We start from the raw sequence: 20,298 nt of genomic DNA on the forward strand, positions 1-20,298 counted from the left end.
TACAGACTCATGACGGATGTATTCATATGTGAAGGTTCAGAGGAAAGCGAACGTTGAAAGAGTGCATCTGTCATCATCACAAAGCCCCAGAACTTGCAGTGATATTATTAATTGTCTGTGCGTACGATCATCTCTTCATAGCGGTAATGTGGACAGCACTCGCTACACACCTTACGGGAAAAAAGAATTTGCAACAAGAAGAAATTATCCGAAAGGGACAGAAATCAGTAGATGTGATGCATGTGTACAGGCAAACAAATGTTTTCAATTTCAGAAGACTTGGATGATTCATTCAGTATAAAGAGCTTCACAAATTGAGAAAGTCAATAACGCGTTATGAAACTTCCTGGCAGGTTAAAACTGTGTGCCCGACGCGTTAGTCTCCCTCTGGCCCTTACGCAAGCAGATATTCGGTTTGGCCTTGATTGATAGGGTTGTTGGAATCCTCCTAATGGATAACGTGTCACAATCTGTCCCACTGGCGTGTTAGTTAAAATCGAGAGCAGGTTGGACGGCCCTGCCCATAATGCTGCAAACGTTGTCAATTGTGGAGATATCCAGAGATCTTTCTGTGCAAGGTATGGTTTGGCAAGCATGACGACAAGCAGTAAAAACTCTCGTCGTGTGCGATCTGGCATTATCTTGCTGAAACGTAATTCCAGAATGACTTGCCATGAAGAGCAACAAAACGGAGCGTAAAATATCGTCGAAGTATCGCTTTGCTGTAAGAGTGAGGCAAATGACAACCCAAATGGTCCTGTTATCAAACGAATGGCACTCCAGACCATCATTCATGGTTTCTGTCTGTATGGTGGACGACAGACAGGTTGGGATCCCATCAGGTACGTACTTCTCTGGTCAACGAGGCTCAGGTTACAGCGAGACTCCGTCACTGAAGACAGTTCTACTGTAGTCAATGTGATTCCAGGCCGAATCCCCCAGACAGTGGTGATATACCACCCAGACTTTCGCCCGCCATACAGCCCGACAGCCAGGTTTGATGGTCTGATGTGCCATTTAATTTGATAGCAGGGCCCATTTGATCGTCATAGGCGACACATTTACAGCAGAACGGCACGTCGACGATAGTATATGCCCAGCTTTGTGGCCCTTTATGGCAAGCCATCCTGAGCTTATGTTTCAGCAAGATAATATCCGCCCGCACACAGCGCGCGTTCCTACAGCTTTGTCTTCGTGGTTGCTAAACCCTACTGTGACCAGTATGGTCTCCGGATCTCTTTCCAGCTGAGAAAGTTTGGTGCTTCATGGGCAGAGCACTCCAACCAGCTCGGGATTCTGACTGTCTAACGAACCAAGTGCACCGAATTTGTCATGATATTCCTCAGGTTGACATCCATCAACTCTGTCAGACAATGCCAAGCCCAATAACTGTTTGCATAAGGGCCAGAAGGGCATCAACGCGTTATTGACTAGCTCGAATTGTGACGCTCTTTCTCCTGAGTTAATCAACCAATTCTTCTGAAATCGTAACCATTTGTTTGTCTGTACATGTACATCACATTTACCGAATTCCGTCTCATTTGGATAATCCCATGTAATTTTTTTTTATTTTTTTTATTTCCTTTCGTTCGAAGTCTTCACAAAATGTGTTTCAAGAAGATACAGCAGCATCTTACCCGTCTTGTTCTGACCCACCTCGATACAGATGGTGTGCGACTTTGTCCTTGGCCAGTATGATCTGCACATCGCTGTCCCACTGAAAAATGTTTGGCCAGTGATTAATGAGAGACTGGCACGCTACCACTCGCCGGCCACTATTACTGATGAACTCCGACACAGAGTTAAAGCAGCATGGAATTATGTACTCTTATCTATCAAGCTCATATCAACTCAAAGCTCAGCCTGGTTAAAACCATTGTTGCTGCTATAGGTGACAGCTCTGTGTACTAAATTTTGCTCCCAGTATACCACAGACATTCTACAAATTCAGTCGTGTATTCGTGTTTCTGTACTGTTCACACACGACCAACGTACTCGCCATACTTTCCATCTTTCCTTATTTTGATATTTCAACGGCCAGCAAAGTACCTCGGATATAGTACACTGTACATCATGTATTTATTCACTGTGGAAGGCACAGTCAGTGGACGTTATACAATATTTATATACCTTATAAACGTGTTCTTGATTTTCAAGGCTATCATCAGACAATAAGGGACTGTTTTCAGGTATGTGAGCTAGATAATGGGTAGGAGAGATGTGTCTGCGAAAATGACAGAGTAAAAGTTATCTTTGACAATGCAGTCATGGCATAGCAGAAAATATTAAAAGTAAACAAAAAAACTGAAGGTAGAGGTGTTGTAGAGCGTTAGCCTTACGAAATTAATGCATTCAAACCAGGTTAAAAATAAATGGCTATTTCCTGCATATTATGATAATTTGCATATGTGTGTATTAATATAGAATTACTCATGACTACAAGGAAGATAATAAAAGATGTCGTGTGACTAGGGCCTCCCGTTGGGTAGACCGTTCGCCGGGTGCAAGTCTTTTGATTTGACGCCACTTCGGTGACTTGCACGTCGATGGGGATGAAATTATGATGATTAGGACAACACCCAGTCCCTGAGCGGAGAAAATCTCCGACCCACCCGGGAATTCGGGAATCGAACCAGAGCCCGTAGGATTGACATTCTGTTGCGCTGACCACTCAGCTACCGGGGGCGGACGACAGGGGAGATGAACATAATGTAAAAATTTAGAAACTTAGAAGTCGTTGAAATTCATAATAAGATAAATACGAAACAAAAGAAATGTCCAGCTGTCCACTCAGTGTTACATCCTCTAACATCTTTTCAAGTGCTAAACATGAATTTCCAAACAATGCTCATCACCATAAAAATCATTATCTCTGTCAACAGAAATACTCCTATTCTAATTCGCCGTGTAGTCAACTGAAGAAAAAGAACGAAAGCTAAAGGTTATTCTGCTCTTATATGCGTCGTAGGCGAATCCTTTAGTTGCTTACAGAAAATGGAGGCATACTGCCCATACGTAATTTTAATGTGTTTAATTCATCTAAATACAACCATTGTTTCGAAATTTACCTGTTCAGTTTATACACGTTTCACATACTTTCCTACCCATTCTACTCATTCACTTTGCTAAGCGTTTATTATACTGTAATTTTCAAAGCATTACACACTATTTAGTATTCTCCTGTTTTAGCATTTGTGCATCTTCTCAGCAGTTTTGCGTAAATTTTTGTATTTACAAGTATCTACTGTGTATTTAACCAGAATTGAGCTTGTAATCTAGGTTGAGTCACCATAAAACCCTTGTTTTTTGTATTTATCTTTTCTTAGTTTTAATATTTTCTATTACGCCTTCATTATACTTCGATAATGACTTTAACTCTGTGAGTTTTACAATAAACCTTTTACATGCAGTATCTAATTGTTGAAGTACAGTCACGTTATATCAGAAAGTATTTCAGATCTGTCTTGAAATAATGCACAGACTGCAGTAGCCACTTGCAGGACTGACGTGGGATAATAGTATCTGAATTGGCCTGTCGATGCTCTATCGTTACTTCATTCGGTTTCATTTTGTTTTTCCACAGCTCAGTGAGCAAATACTAGTGGCGTGTTCCAAGGCTACTCCTTCACATCTACGTCTATTGCCGGTTGACAGACTGCTCCAACAATGGGCCAGAGTGTCATGCGGCGATAGCTCCGATCAACGCCGGAGGCAGCACGTGCGTCTTACGTGGAACATGTTGTGTAAAATAGGTCAAAGTAACAACTGTAGCTGCGTGTTTCTTGCTGTTATATTAAAAAGACTCAACTGGAGCTACTAGTATTTATTTTCATAACGACGAAGAATGCACTGCTTCTTTATTCTCCTTGGTGATGTTGAAAGTTGTCTAATGATTCCTATAATCGCTTTCAGGTACTCGATATGACAACGTCGTTAGGGGCATCACCAAACTGCAGCCGCTCACTGCAGATACAGTCTCTTATTGTGCACGTCATCCCAGAAGTCCATCCTGTCCTTGAGCATGTTTTCCTTGATGGCGAGTCCACTGTTGCTGATCTCCAGGTACTTCCCGTTGTCTACGCTGAAAGTTGGCCATGACACACCCAGCACTGGCTCATTCAGGTCTGGAGTGGGATTTCTGCGAACAAATTTGAAATCACAAGTGAACGGCAGGAAAATTATGTTGATGCAGGTATTATAGGTTTTGCCAAAGAAAAGCTGCATCATAAGTAAGCACATACCTAATGGAAACCATTATAACTAAAGGGAAAGAAAAATTCATGTTTCTGAAATGTGATCGTACCTGATACATTAAAATTAGGACCTCGACTGTGATTCGATCCCATAAACCTGCCCTTTGTAACAATATTCTTTCCGTTTAGCTACCAGGACAAGGAGGAAAGAATAGAAAAATACAATAAACCATTAAATATTCCACTTATGTTACGAAAAATCACAAAACTTCTGATACCGCCCAATAATGTCCAATAGTAGTGACAACAAATTCTTTGTAACGCTGCCTTCACTCTACTTCACGACACAGGTCTCTTTTCTAACCCCAGTGATAACGAATAACTTGATGGAAATTCCAGTGAATGTAGTTCTGTAGAGTACTGCACCCACCGAGAGAGATCACGCTGTAGGGTCCACATTAGGCTCGCTTTCGGCAGGAACGGGGTTCAAATCACTGTGTGGCCCTTCATATTTCTTTTCTGCAGTTTCCTGAACGAATTTGACGTAAATGCCCATATGGGATTAAGAAGACCAACGACGTCCTACTCGACCCCATTTCAGTGTTGCCAAACTAGCGGTTTTCCCCCCAAGTTTAGGGGTAAGATAGATAGAAAAGGTTTTTTGGAGGGGCTTCATTTTCACGGGGGGATTTTTGGGGGGAATCTGAGAGAAAGACAGAAAGAGCGCGTGAACGACAGCGGTTGAGATCATTTAGACTAGAGCATAGGAGTGTACACAGCGTGCTTCAGCAGTGGACACGAAATCTGTACCTCTTGTGGCGGCACTGCGGTCGGCAACATCTAAGACATATATGTAAGTAGACTGGTCTGTGATGGGAATGGTTTTCTCTAGTCTCCAAGGCAACGGGAAAGAGCTTCGTACCGCGCAAGCGCTGAACGGAATTGTACTGCTATGGATGGATGTTAACAAACAGCATTACAAAGTTTTTCAAATAATGAATCAAACATTCTTAAATAAAAATATCTATTTTTATATCAATTAACATCATCACAACGCTTAAAAATTAGTCGAAAAAATTCGCCAGTGTCTGTTTATCATAATAGGGTATTTAGATTATAAAATACAACTATGTAAATAAATTCACCATTTCTTCCTAACCAAATGGTTGTTTATTAATAGTGCAATGTTTCTATCAAACGCAGATGCGTATTCATAGTTTTAGGAGGTTCTAAGGAAAATTTAGGGGGTTATCGAAGTCATCCTAAGGGGAACATTTTTTTAGGAGTTGGCAACACTGTCCCAGTTTGTGCTCCACGTACAATGACTTAACGTTGATGTAATGTTTAGCTCATACTTTTCTTCAATTGTATTTTCATTCTGCAGCGGAGTGTGCGTTGATGTCAAACCTCCTCGCAGGTTAAAACAGTGTGGCAGATTGAGACTCGAACTCGGGTCCTTTGATTTTTGTGGGCAAGTGCTCTACCAACTAAACTACCCAAGCACGACTGTCATTCCTTTAGTTCCGCCAGTACCCCGTCTCCTACCTTTCCAACTTCACAGAAGCTCTCCTGCGAATCTCGTAGAACTGCAGCTCTGCAAGTTTCGCAGGAGAGCTTCTGTGAAGTGGGGAATGTAGGAGACGGGGTACTGGCGGAAGTAAAGCTGTGAGGACGGGTCGTGAGTTGTGTCTGGAGAGCTCGGTTTGGCACCGACACGGTAGCTCAGCGTGTTCTGTCAGAAGGTTACCTCCACTCTGTAATAAAAAACTTGAACCAGTGTCATGGGACGTCCGCAGCGATCCAATGCAACGAGCTTTAACAAACAAAAAGAGGTCAATAGAAAAAAAAATTTAAAGCACTTTTCTGCAAAAGGCAGAGGTCTCGAGCTCGAGTCTTTGTCTGGCACACTGTTTTAATCTGCCAGGAAGTTTGTACTTTTCTTACTTACGAGTAACCTAGAAAATTATAGAAATTTGTTAGACATGAACTGTATTAGATTCATTCGAAAGGGCAGTAACACACTGTGAGTGTACCCTGTTTTTGCGAAATTCGTCCACAGCTTGGTCATACTGGCGATGGTACGGCTTTCTACGGAGGTCGGTTCGGGGATTCTCAGGAACCTTGGCTTCCAAACGTAGGCGATGTCGTCAGCGTGAGCAGCTCCTACGATAGAAAAAAAATTCTGCAATTTTACTGCGGTTACAGTCATAAAGCAGAAATACATCGGTGAGCAAAAATTTAGGACGACAGAAAGTTTCGCATCATGTGTGGCTGCCAAGTAACTTCGCTCGATGCAACTTGTACCACACACAGAAAGACCTGCTGCGGCAAATTACAGTAGATAACTGAAACAAACACGCCGTGAGACGTACATAAATAACTCATTCATAGACAATAATTACACTGAAGACACCCCTGGGCATTACAAAAAGTTCCTAATAGGAAGTGTGATCACCACGTACAGCAATGCTTTCTTTGCAGCGTGCTCCCAAGCTGGTCACAAGGTTAGTGCGGAGTTGTTGCGCCAGGGCTTTCCATTGCTCTACGAGTGCGGTTGATAACTGTCGGATGCTCGTTGGCGCATGTGGACGTTCCGCAACACGTCTCCCCAACGCATCGCACACATGTTCGATGTTATTTAAGACGGGGAGACAGGCGGGCCAATCTATTCGCTGAATATCCTATGGTTCCAAGAGCTGCTCCGTCTGCACCAATGTTAGATGGGGTCACCAATCGACATTCACAAAGATGAAATCAGGATCGAATTCTCCGCTGAAAAGACGCACATGGGAAGGAGCAGTGTGTAATACAATAACGTTCACCGGTGACTGTTGTTGAACTTGATTGTTTTAGCGTTACAGATGTTATGATGTGGGCGAAATGACCATTTCTTTGAATACAGTACACTCAATAGTCAACGCTATTGCTACACTGTACAGTGAACACTGTCGAATGTGATCGTTTTGAGGTCCAGATGTTACAGTGATGGCGTAGTGGCCTCCTTACCATTCAATACGGTACAACCATTTGTCAACGTTATTCTAACACTGAAGTCTTTCCCTTCTTTTCAGGAGTGTATTCAGCCTTTACTTAATTTTAAATATGTATACTACTAAAAATTGCCACACACACAGTGTAGCATTCGATCCAGTAAAATTATTTGTATACTGAGGAGTCATTTCCATGTTTCTCGTTTGAGAGAATGGAGTTTTATGTAAGTATTAGGGAGAATATTTTATGTTTCCGTTATTATCCACTAATTTTATAATACATGTTCTCCAAAAATGTTTGTAGCCATTGTCTTGGGAAACCGAGTCGAACGTAGTTACCATCATTATGGTGTTGATGACTTACGTCATGTGCTCTAGGCATAGTGCCGGTAGTTGCGTAGTACGTCCGATCTGCCCAAAGAACTACTTTTGTCAGTGTGTTTCCTATGACAGTTGCTCACACGTTTCGGATCGTTTTCAGGAGGTTGATGGTTCTATATAACGTTTATTCCTCAATATTCCCGAGAAATAGAGACTAAGAGGTGTTAGATGCGGGCGCCATGTTTTGGGCACACCAGCATCTCTTCGACCGATTGATGGTCCAGGTAGAGAATATCCCAAATACGTCAAACATGAGGATGAGAGAAAAAATGTCATATTTCTATCTTCCACGAAATACTCCGGAATGACAGAGACAATCAATGTTTGAAGAATACTGAGGTGCATGTCACTAGTGTGACGAATGCGCCATCAAACTGGAAGGGATCAATCAAGTGGCTTCCATGTCTAGTTGTACAGCTATAGTGAGTTTCAGATTCAAACACTCGTCGTCAGAACAGCTAGCCTACCCCAAAAACCCATCACTCTCTCACAAACCATTCGCAGCACTGATGCCTGCCACCTTAGGTAACGCCATTCGCAGCTGGTATTAGTCTTGTAATGAATAGTGTAACGTAACCAGATGAAATACTCATCAGATGACATGTCCATCTATAAGAACAACTTCAAAGTAGAATGCCAGCTAGCAGCCACCCACTGGTTTACGGGGCAGGCCGACTAGTAGGCGAGACCCACTCCGACAGGGTGGACTGTCATTTGTTGGTGGATGGAAAACCGCGACCGTTGTAAACTGTGCAGCTGTACAACTGTGAACTACTGCCTGCATAGACGGTAAGAATTCCGTAGTGGCATTGCTCAAATTACGTTATTTCTTAAAGGAGTAATGGTATTCAATATGTAAAAATGTATATTTGATGATAAAAATTGAGAGGAAATTGACTGGCTGTGAAATCTTTCTGATACAACTAGTGTTTCCAGAGGTACACATAGTACAGAACATGTTTCACTACCACTCTCAGAAATTAATTAACTCTGTTGAAAAACTGATACGATATTCAATGAGGTGTCATAGATAGATCTTCGGGAGAGCTATTTATAGATATAATCGAATTGTTCGTATGCAGGTTAGCTGACGGGAGACAGTCGCTAATTATCGTACTTTCAGAGTAATTATGTCAAAACTGATATGAGCAAGTGTCAACAGATCTCGGTGAGAGCTATCTATAAATAAATGCACCTACAACGTTCATACGTTGGTGTAGGTAACAGGAGGTTGTCACTGATTACCGAACTGGATTAATGATTTTTGAGAAGCTGCAAAAATAGCAGCATGTTAGACACAGTGGTATGCACTAGTATGAAGGCCTAGTTATCAGAATAAAAATAAATTTCTCTGCCTGTCATATAAATTAAGTCAAAATTAGGTGACTTTAATGTGACTTCTACTTCGACTAATTGAAAATATAGGGTATTATTTCCGGAATTTGTAGGGTGAATAGAAACAGTAACAGTCGGTGCTTCTACAGAAGAACACCAAGAATTTGACGGATACGAAGAACGACCTGACAGTGTTCTCAACACAGGCACATTTAGATTGCATTCATGTAAAATTTATTACTTAGAAGGGAAAGATCTTTTTTTTTGGGGGGGGGGGAGGCGGAACAAAAGCAGTTTAACAGATGAGGAGTCATTTTGTAGTCAAGGATATGCCATTCTGGGTCTACGACTTGTACGAGGTGCATTCAAGTTCTAAGGCCGCCGATTTTTTTTCTAATTAACTACTCACCCGAAATCGATGAAACTGGCGTTACTTCTCGACGTAATCGCCCTGCAGACGTACACATTTTTCACAACGCTGACGCCATGATTCCATGGCAGTGGCGAAGGCTTCTTTAGGAGTCTGTTTTGACCACTGGAAAATCACTGAGGCAATAGCAGCACGACTGGTGAATGTGCGGCCACGAAGAGTGTCTTTCATTGTTGGAAAAAGCCAAAAGTCACTAGGAGCCAGGTCAGGTGAGTAGGGAGCATGAGGGATCACTTCAAGGTTGTTATCACGAAGAAAATGTAGCGTAACGTTAGCCCGATGTGCGGGTGCGTTGTCTTGGTGAAAGAGCACACGCGCAGCCCTTCCCGGACGTTTTTGTTGCAGTGCAGGAAGGAATTTGTTCTTCAAAACATTTTCGTAGGATGCACCTGTTACCGTAGTGCCCTTTGGAACGCAATGGGTAAGGATTACGCCCTCGCTGTCCCAGAACATGGACACCATCATTTTTTCAGCACTGGCGGTTACCCGAAATTTTTTTGTGGCGGTGATTCTGCGTGCTTCCATTGAGCTGACTGGCGCTTTGTTTCTGGATTGAAAAATGGCATCCACGTCTCATCCATTGTCACAACCGACGAAAAGAAAGACCCATTCATGCTGTCGTTGCGCGTCAACATAGCTTGTCAACATGCCACACGGGCATCCATGTGGTCGTTCATCAGCATTCGTGGCACCCACCTGGATGACACTTTTCGCATTTTCAGGTCGTCATGCGGGACTGTGTGCACAGAACCCAGAGAAATGCCAACTTGGAGGCGATCTGTTCAACAGTCATTCGGCGATCCCTCAAAACAATTCTCTCCACTTTCTCGATCATGTCGTCAGACCGGCTTGTGCGAGCCCGCGGTTGTTTCGGTTTGTTGTCACACGATGTTCTGCCTTCATTAAACTGTCGCACCCACGAACGCACTTTCGACACATCCATAACTGCATCGCCACATGTCTCCTTCAACTGTCGATGAATTTCAATTGGTTTCACACAACGTACATTCAGAAAACGAATGATTGCACGCTGTTCAAGTAAGGAAAACGTCGCCATTTTAAGTATTTAAAACAGTTCTCATTCTCGCCGCTGGCCTCATTTTAAAAGAATGCGCATGTTTCTATCTCTTTCCAGTCTGAAGAAAAAAAATCGGAGGTGATAGAACTTGAATGCACCTCGTACATTCAAAGACATCATTTTGCAACATGATGTCAGTGGCTTCTTCAATTTAATTTTACAATAAAGTAATTAGAGATATAACAGTTTTTATGCGACAAACAGAACAAAAACCACAGTTCATCTAATAACTTTTTGCATTGTAAAGAAAATTTTGTGAAAAAAAAAACTTTTTTTTTTTGGTCCTCTAAAATCCAAAATAAATTCTGGCGTGTCCCCACTTACCGCAAAAACCAATAAAAAGAAAACATTATAAGATTGACACTGATGGTATCTATTGAGCACTGTCTGTGGAGTGAAGAGAGAAACCAAGTTTTTATTTTATTTCGTTTTATTTTAAGTTATATGAGTCTCGTTTGTGCGAGGCATCTGTGTCGGTTTAGCTACGTTGGCAAAATATTTGTAGCGAGAAGTATTACCGTTCAGGACCTTAACTCTCCTAGGGACTTGGTATTTGATCCGTAATAAGCAACTCGTGACTAACTTTCGAAGAGGCTTAGCGCAATGAGCTGGATAATTAGTCGAAGATTTAGTTTTTCTGATAGGACATTGGTATAGTCACCATGGCCTGTACATGTGCCTGAGGGTAATAAACAGTTAGCTGAACGTTAATTATTACATTTGCGACTAGTGTAATTAAAAATTATGCGTAATCATTATTATTTAGGAACATTTTCTTGTCTTTTCCATGAGCAATATTTTCGGGAACGGAATGCGACCGTGTATGGCAACCCCTTGTGACACTAACGAGCCACAAACATTTGTTACTTATTCGTCGCATTGCACTACCGGGGTAATATCGTGGAAATTAATAAACATTAGTTTTATTTTAAAACTCCAAATAGTAGCAGAAGAGTCGCAACGTTCTTCAGATCATAATTCGTTGTACCCTTCACATAATTGGTCGACTTTCATGTTCGCACGTATTCACAGACGTTTACTGTTATTGTGAACAGTTTGCATTCCTTACCGTTGAAGTCTTTAGAGTCGAAAATTTCCCATATCTTTGCTTGTGGACATGCACTGATCACCCAAAACATTACGACTCCATGCTTAATAGCTTGTTTGTCCGTCTTTAGAAAGAAATACATCACTGATTCTGGATTTCAGGGATCCGACAGTTTCTTGGTATGTTTGTGGAGGTATGTCGATCAGATGTTTTCGCATTGGTCGTATACTTCGCGTAAATTACGGGCCGCTGATTTGAGTACGTGGTGATGGAGCCCTATAGCGACCCAGGTGGCCTTCATAGCATTTACAACAGGAGAACTCGGTCGCTTCAACGTGAGTTCACTGTAATTCTCCTCAAACGACTGTAGAACGATTTTGGCTGCGAGACATGGACAATGACACTGCTGAAGGATGACATCGCCGTCGCGGAAGTCATCAAGCATGTAGGGATTCAGGTGATTCGCGGCTGTCAGCGTGTCTTAGATTACTACCACAGGTCCCATGCAAGCCCAAGAGAATGTCTCCAATAGCATAATACTGTCCCCGCCAGCCTGTCACCGTGGCGCGCTGCGCGTTTTGAGCCGCCGTTCACCTCGACGACCGCGTTTGTGGAGACGACCATCGACCTAGTGTAGCAACATGGTGATTCGTCCGAAGAGCGAATACATTTCCGTTGATCGACGTTCGAATCCCGTTGGCTCTGTGCCCATTGCAGTCGTACTTAACGATGTCGTTGGGTCACCATGTGAATAAATAGGTATGATCCGATGCGGAATACCATTTTCAACAATGTACGACGAACGGTGTGTTCCTAAACACTTGTTCGTGCACCAGAATTGTGATTGTGATTTTTCGCCAGATATGCCACAGATCACCAAGATTACCATCTATCCTACTTTACAGATTAGCCAAGCATGCGAACCACTTAGCGCCTGGTGGTAGTTTCACTGTCCTTCTACCTCTTTGCGTAGATGCTCACGACAGTAGCACGTGAACAGCTTCGCCGTTTTCGAGATAGTCGCTCACAGGCTTTGCGTAGTAATAATCTGTCCTTTGAAAATGTCGCTCGTCTTAAGGATTACTCTATTTGCAGCCCATATCTTAGCTAGGGTGATCCCCATCCGTCTCTGCTGATCTTGCATATGGCGCGTCACATGCCCGCACCATCACCAGGTGGCATCGAACCTCGCTATGGGCAGTGGCCATAAATTTTTGGCTTATGACTGTATGTACCGTGCGACTGGCTTCAAATTAATCTCGAATGTGGGAATTTTATGACGTTTTGGTGGTACAGTTCTAATTTATTTTTATTTGCAGCTATCATGTTTCAAGTACCGCTTCACTATGCACAAGGAGAAACTTAATTTTAGCCAGATTTTCACATTAAAATATATCATCAGTTGGCCCCATGACGCTGAATGCAAAGCATCCTCTCAGTAAGAAAATCCCTAGCAATGCAGGAAACTGAACCCAGGTCATCCACATGGCACTCAGACAAGATGACCGTTCAGCTAATGAAAATATAAGGATTAAACTGTGGAGAAACTTTCTGAAAGTATAATACACGTTAAAACGTAGTGCCTTTTCACCGCTTTCCATACCTATGGAGGAAATTGGTGGTAGTTAAAGGGACTCACCTGGATATTTGTGGAGTTTTAACATCTGTTTGTATAGGTTGAACTTGGCGTCTACGTCGAAATAGCTAAAGTAGACAGGCGTAGATGGGGCAAGAGCCAGCTGCACCTTGGCCACCTGTTGCGCACCGTACGGAAACACAGGGTCACCTCTCGCCTAAAACACACAATTAACAGGACTGTGGCCAATATCCCACTAACAGTTCTGCTGTCATGTCTACTGATGACGGTATGATACCATGTGAACTACTCAGTCCGAGCTCTGCAGATTTAAATACAAGGAAGTGCGTCTCATCACTGACATCAAATTACAGCGATTAGTGTTGCTTATTTTTAGGTCCACAAAAGCAATGAGTTTGTTCATTTCCATAGTAAATTTTATTTTATAGTGTAGATTGTTTAGCTGTTGGTGGATTAGTTGTTCATCTAAATCTGATCCTTCTATTAGCAGTAGTGTATCGCCTGTGTATCTGTAATAATACACTGATCAGCCGGAACATTATTACCATCTACCTAATAGCCAATATATCCATTTTCGGCACGTACAGCAGCGGCGACGCATCCTGACATGGGAACAGTGAGGCCTCGGTATGCCACTGGAGGGTGTTGACACCACATCTGCATTTACAAGTCACCTAATTCCCGTAAATTCCGGAGAGGGGGGGGGGAGGGAGGCAATGAGCTCTGGCGCCATGTTTAATCAGATACAACAAGAGGTATTCGATCGAGCTCAGATCTGGCGAGTTGGGGGTCTTACACATCAACTGGATCTCGCCACTGGGTTCCTCGAACCCCTCCACCACACTCCCACCCTTGTGACCTGCAGCATTATCTTGCTGAAAAATGCCACTGCCATCGGGATGCATGATCGTCATGAAGGTATGTACGTGGTGCACAACGAGTGTACGATACTCCTTGGACGTCGTGTTACCTTTAACGAGCCCCTGTGGACACATGGATGCCCAGGTGAATGTTTCCCTGTGCATAATGGAGCCCCATCAGCTTGTCTCCGTCCTGCAGAACAGGTGTCAAGTAGGTGTTGGCCTGGAAGACAACAGATTCGTGCCCTCTCATCGGCATGATGAATATGGTATCGGGATTCATCACACCATGCAACGCTCTGCAACTGCGCCAACGTCCTGTGCCGATGGCGACATGTCCAGTTGTAGTTGCCGATTTGTCGTGGTGTTATATCATTGGCAGAAGCATGGGTCGTCGGTTGCGGAGGCCCATCATTAGGATTGTTCGTTGCACTTGTAACACCATAGCTCTTATGCTGTACGGATTTATTTTACTTTTGTTTCATTTAATGTTACATCATTGAGCTTCTGTAGATGTGATTGATTGAATAGGTAACACAGAATTGTATACTCCTTTCTTTGTACAAACTTTGATGTCATGGTTTGGTTCAATGCAAAGTAGTGTATCTGTACTGTAAATGCTTTGTCCCATTTGGAGGGAACAAAACTTACTGTATATAATTGTAATTTTGTGTGAATAATTTTTTGTAGAGATGTCAATATGTGTAAATGTTTTGTTTTATTTAATGTATTTGGTTGCTGTTATGTAAATTGCTGATCCTCACTTAGGGTTCTTAGTTAGTTTGTATGTAAACGGTGTAGTGGTTCCCCTCGGGAACGGAACTGTGTAGCGCGCGCAAATTGTGGTTGGCCTAAGTAGAAAAGGTGGAACTGATAGTCAGTCGGAGACGAGCTACGAGTCGGAGACGAGCTACGAGTCTGTGCACTGCCACGTAAAAGATGCATATTGTGCTGGTTCCGAGAGAGGCTTTTCCTGCCGCTTTCCAATGCCTCGGAAGAATGGATAAATAGCTGGAAATATTCTGGGATTGCTATCAATCATCGCCTCCAAGAAATTCTACCTACAAATTCTACCTACAAATCCACCTAACAACATGCAGTTGCCACCACATTACGCAATCATTACATCGGAATACTACAATGATGTACAGTGAAGGATCAGCTTAATGGATGTGTTAGTGTGCTCAAATATAAGGTAATTTATATCTGAATTTTTGTACCTACCCTGATTTTTCTCCTCATCATAACACCTCTCAGGTTCCTCTCCGTTTGAGCTAAAGTGATATCCGAGAGTCCTTACTAAAAGAACATTAAAGCCCAAAATTTTGCTCATTAATACCTCTTCAACATAGTAAAAAGAAAGTTAAAGTTAAGGTGGCAAGAGAGTGAGTTAAAGTAAATGTTGTTTGCTGAAAATATTCCTATTAAAACTGCTTATTAAAGTGCTGTTGCTAACTTCAAAATTAAAAGTTCTTAAGACTGAGACTTATAAAGTAAATGATCACATTGTTGTCTGTAGTAAAATCTAAAAGTTGAGTCAGTTTCTTGCAATTTTGTCAACATTGTGTTTCGCTGTAGTAAAAGTGAGAAAGCTGCAGTTGTGAAACGTTATATACTCATGTTTGCTAAGTGTTTGTCTCTCTTGTGTATTAGAAGTGCATGTTAATAGTAATGATATAAAGACCATTCACTTTGTGCAAGCCCTGAAAGTAATAGCGTGTTTCGGTATCTGTTATAATTTTGCAAATTGTTTCTGCTGCTCTGTTAGTTTCAATCTTACCGTAAACATATGTATGTGTCAGAGTTCACTGCACTCGCGTGTGACAACGTATAGATTGTGTTTATCCATTAAAGTTACTAACAACTATTTACTTGAACGAGAATGTTAATCATTCTCTTGCCTAGTTAGGCTGGCGACCGTTTTCTTTATCCATTGAACAGTGCTGATAGGCAAAATTTTGTTTGTTACTGTTCGAATATTTACGTAATTCTGACTTTCATTTCCGATAAGCCATTCCCGTTAGGTACAGCACGGTCAACTTAACAAAATTCCTCTCAGGGGATAACACTGCTCTGTTGCTTTATACCATAATTGTACTAACTAGACAGTTTTATTTCACAACCTGCCTCCAGCTTCGAGGTTATGGTACAGCAGTAGCAGACGGTGGGAGTGTTATACGTGGCTTTTCCGTGACAGGACTATTTGTTCAGTCGGTGACATACTACCTAATAAACCAAATTTGGTATTTCATAGTACAAGCTACGTAAATGCTGCTGCAGTGTTATACACTGCGTGTTCAGACACAGCTGTACTCTGCCCAGCAGTAAAATCTGATGTTAGGCCCGCTACAGTTCGCCGCCTGTCCTGTTTTACCAGTCTGCCCAGTCGACGACGTGCGACTTCTGTAATGATGGGTGGCCGCTAAACCCCACGACGTTTGGACGTGGATTCACTCTGGTTTCGCCACGTGTTGAAGATACGCACCACAGCATTCCTCGAGCACCGGGCCAGTCATGAAGCTTCCGAAATGCTCGTGCCAAGACTCCGATCCCTCACAATCTACCCAATCTACCCTCCGTCAGACTGAGATAGTCGCGCGCCTTCCCCATTCTACACATGGACAGCACGCTCAGTAATACAACATGCGCCGTGCATTTGTTCGACTAGCAGTTATTCCTCGCCAGGTGCCGCTGCTTTCGACTGGACGGGTTTATATGGATAGTAAGTCGGTGGTCATAATGTTGTGGCTGATCAGTGTATATAATTTTGCTTATCAATGGCTTGTGTGATTTGAAATATTTTTCTTCTAGTTTTTTAATGAAGATATTAGCTATTGTTCCTCTGTTCTGCCATCCATAGCTACCCCATCAGTTTTTCTGTATATTTTGCTGTTAAGTGTGTAGTAATTTTGTGCCATGTCAGTCTGAGGAGATCTGTTATCTCTTGTGTACCTGTGATGGGTAGTTTTCAGTATTTGAGGAGGTTCTGTTCAATAATGCATTGTTCCTTGTATGTGAATATTTACATATGTCTTGTAATATAACTAACTGTCAAATAATATACATAATTGATCACAATATTAGGCAGCAAGAAAATAGCGAGCAGACACAGCTAAGCAGCTAACAGGAAGTAACTATTCAGTAAAAATACAGGAAAATTAAAATAAAGGCTGTAAATGATAATTGCTTACAACTTACCACAGTGCTATACAGGAAGTCGAGACGAACAATTTAATGTGGGACATATGTGGTCAATCAAGTCGGAAACTGGCCTAAGCCGCAGCGCATGCGCGTCGTGAGAGATTTACACAGTTACACCACCGCCCAACCGGTCAGGAGTTTTAGTATACTGTATAAAAATTTCTACTATAAGAATAGTTTGCACATATTCGGTAATTTCTAGTCGTCATTGACTGGGCTATTAGTACGCCACCGGCGTAGTGGTTCATTAAAAATTGTAGAACTGACGTTTCTGTAAACTTTCCCTAACAATTCTGTGAATTTTAAGTCGTTTTGTCTTTCCGGCCTTGTTACAGCGAAACTGTTGCATGGGTTCTTGTGTAGGCTGAGATCGAAATTTAAACGTAATTAGTTTACGCAAAATATTTCCAAAAGTATTTTTGATTTCATTACTCTCACGGGAAAGTGTAAACGAATAATTTTAACGAAATAGGTGACTAAGACGATAGCGTAATAGCCCAGTCAATGAAGATCAAAATTCGTGTACTTGCAAATTTTTGTGCAGTCGTATGTGGGAGTGCTTTGATCAATATGTAACAAATACAATGAGAGTTAATACATCCTCTTCAAGTTAACTACTGTTTAACGGCATTTCCACCAAACTCGGGATGCCAAGTGTAAAGAATATGGGTGCTATAGGAGATGACAAGAGTAATAATTACGGTATTCAATATTCAAACTATTAGCAGTTTCACGACGAATGAAAATTGTAACCGTCATATGCTACACGGTGGGTTACTGAACGTATCACTTCCCACCAGAAACAAGCGCCCGGTTTCCCATATAAGGTGATTTTATGATTGCATTCTGTTCAGTCATTGTACCGGCTAATTATTTAAAAGAAATTGTACCCATGAAATACGACAATGCATAGTCTTTGCTCTTAACAGGAACGCATACTCAAAAAATTTTGAAAACATGATGTGCCCCTATACAGTTTATGTTGTTGTAACTGCTAGTTGAGAGTGACACTATTGCCGAAATCGCGATCGTAAGTAAATAAATACATCAAAAAACAGTCAAGGTGCCAAATCTCATCCGTAAAACTTACAGGTGTCAGATTAGTGTTGTAGACACTTGCGAACACGCATTTTGCAGGTTATAAGGCACAAGACGCTCGTAACAAAGTGCAGCGCAGAGTTTTGCAGTGAGTTATACGACGTCCGCAGAAATCATGAGCAGATTTACAAAATACCTTTGATAAACCCTGACTGAGTTCAAACAGTCCGAGAGCACAAATAACCACAAGTTTCATGTAAAAGAACATATCTTAATGACTGAAACATGTGTATATAGACATTTTCAGTAGTAGCACGTATGTCTCCACCGTACGGCTCTCTTTATCTTTGTCATTTTCAAATAACGTGTTTATTTCAGGTGTAGTAAAAAAAATTAGTTGTTATAACGCCTGGCAGATAATTAACTTCTAGTTCACATAACCATAGAAACATAAGTACATCATAGTAGTATATGCAACACAAATGTATCTCAAAGCTAACGGGTACGTTCTTCCGTTAGTGTGGTTCACTGGAAGCAATAAGAAAGTTTTCTGTCGTGTTGGATACATTTACCGTCCTTAAAACAAAAAGATTTTGATGCTGTGAGCATCTTACAAGTGGATGATCATAAGGTGTGCCAGTCTTCGGACGGTGTAAACTGACTGTTTACACACGATGGACCAAATCAAACTTTCACTCAGTTCCCCTCTCTGCTCTTTTAAATTCAACATAGTCTCCCCTGCTGTTCTCAATCCGACTACCCGTGAAGGTGAGGCGTATGATGGAGAACACAGCTTCAACCTTTCTCGTACCGGTAGAAAACTGCCTAAAAATAAATTTTTCGGTTTACATGATGATACAGGGTTATTGGACGTTAATATGGGGAGTCCAATCTTCGCCTTCAGCATGGCTTGAACTCTGCTGGGGACACATCCAGTGAGGTGTTTGAATGAGTGTGAAGGAATGGTAGCCCATTCTTCCTCAGAAGCAGAAACCAGGAAGGGCAGTGATGTTGGATATTGGGATCTGGAGCGACATCGACTTTGAAATTCACCCCATAGGTGTTCCAATAACTTCAGATCGGGACTCCGAGTAGGACAATCATTTTGTTTTTCACTATAACCCATTGTCTCACATGTACTGCTTCGTGACACGGTACACCGCCATGCTGATAGAAGTATAATCAACGTCCCTCCACCGTTTTACACAATGCTGTAAAATGTGTCAATATCTTTCCACATTTTGCGTTTTCTTAAGCGCAATAAGGGAATCACATCCTAACCGTGACAGACGTCCAGTGCTTTCACCCCTTGTACCACCTCAAGTGCCACTTAGCTTTGACTAAAGAAATGTGAGGCTTATGGGAAACTGCTCAAACATTGTACTCTAGCAAATGCAGAAATCTTTACGGGGGATCTACGATCACTTCAGAGACGAGTAGTTGATCCTGTATGGGAATAACTGTACCGCACACAAATAGCCGAAAATACGCATAACTGTCAGATTAAAGTACCGATGATAAACCACTGGAATGCGGAAAAGCCGGAAGATACTTGAAGAAACCTACCTGAGTGACCTGACATTGACTAACCGCGTAAACTAATTGTAGAAAAGCAAATGATAGAGAGAGCTTCACTAGAAATATTTTAAAGAAATTTAATTTAATTTTGGATTAATAGAAGAGATGGAGTTCATCCAACGAAGTGTGGGAAGTTTCGCCACGAGATCGTTTAATAAGTGCATAACGTTACGCAGATACTCAACAAATTCCAGTGGCAAACGTTGCAAGAGATACATTGCGCATTAAGGAGAGGTATATTGTTAAGACTTAGAAAGCGTACATTCTACGAAGAGTTGAACATTATTTCCACCCGTATAGTTTTTGTGAAATGACGTAAATGTGGAGCGCATGCGGAGGTTCATCGACAGTCATTCTTCCAGGCACAGTTCGCGAACGGGACAGGTAAGAGAGATAATGGTAGTGATAGCAGAAGTTCCCTCCAACGCAACCGTAAGTTGGCTCGTACAGTGTAGATGGATATGTAAAGAGATTTCAGTGAGGTGAGAGCGATCCACGGGGGATACTCAACTGAGCACCAGCGTGATGGACCATCCAGTTTTATCGTTTTCCGTAAGACTTCCCGATAA

General features: G+C 42.0%; 1 protein-coding gene across 1 annotated transcript in view; it reads right to left on the reverse strand.

Annotated features, from left to right (window-relative positions):
* Positions 1 to 3,071: 3,071 nt before the first annotated feature.
* The window catches only part of LOC126162300 (juvenile hormone esterase-like), a 91,899-nt gene continuing 74,672 nt past the window's right edge, over positions 3,072 to 20,298 (reverse strand). The window contains exons 8-10 of the mRNA XM_049918719.1: positions 13,095 to 13,248; positions 6,227 to 6,356; positions 3,072 to 4,138 (exon numbers count right to left, since the gene is read on the reverse strand). Of these exons, the coding sequence (XP_049774676.1) occupies positions 3,961 to 4,138; positions 6,227 to 6,356; positions 13,095 to 13,248 (462 nt within the window). The 3' untranslated portion in view covers positions 3,072 to 3,960. The remainder of the gene's footprint in view (positions 4,139 to 6,226; positions 6,357 to 13,094; positions 13,249 to 20,298) is intronic.

Source organism: Schistocerca cancellata, chromosome 2, assembly GCF_023864275.1.
Source record: "Schistocerca cancellata isolate TAMUIC-IGC-003103 chromosome 2, iqSchCanc2.1, whole genome shotgun sequence".
Taxonomy (NCBI): domain Eukaryota; kingdom Metazoa; phylum Arthropoda; class Insecta; order Orthoptera; family Acrididae; genus Schistocerca; species Schistocerca cancellata.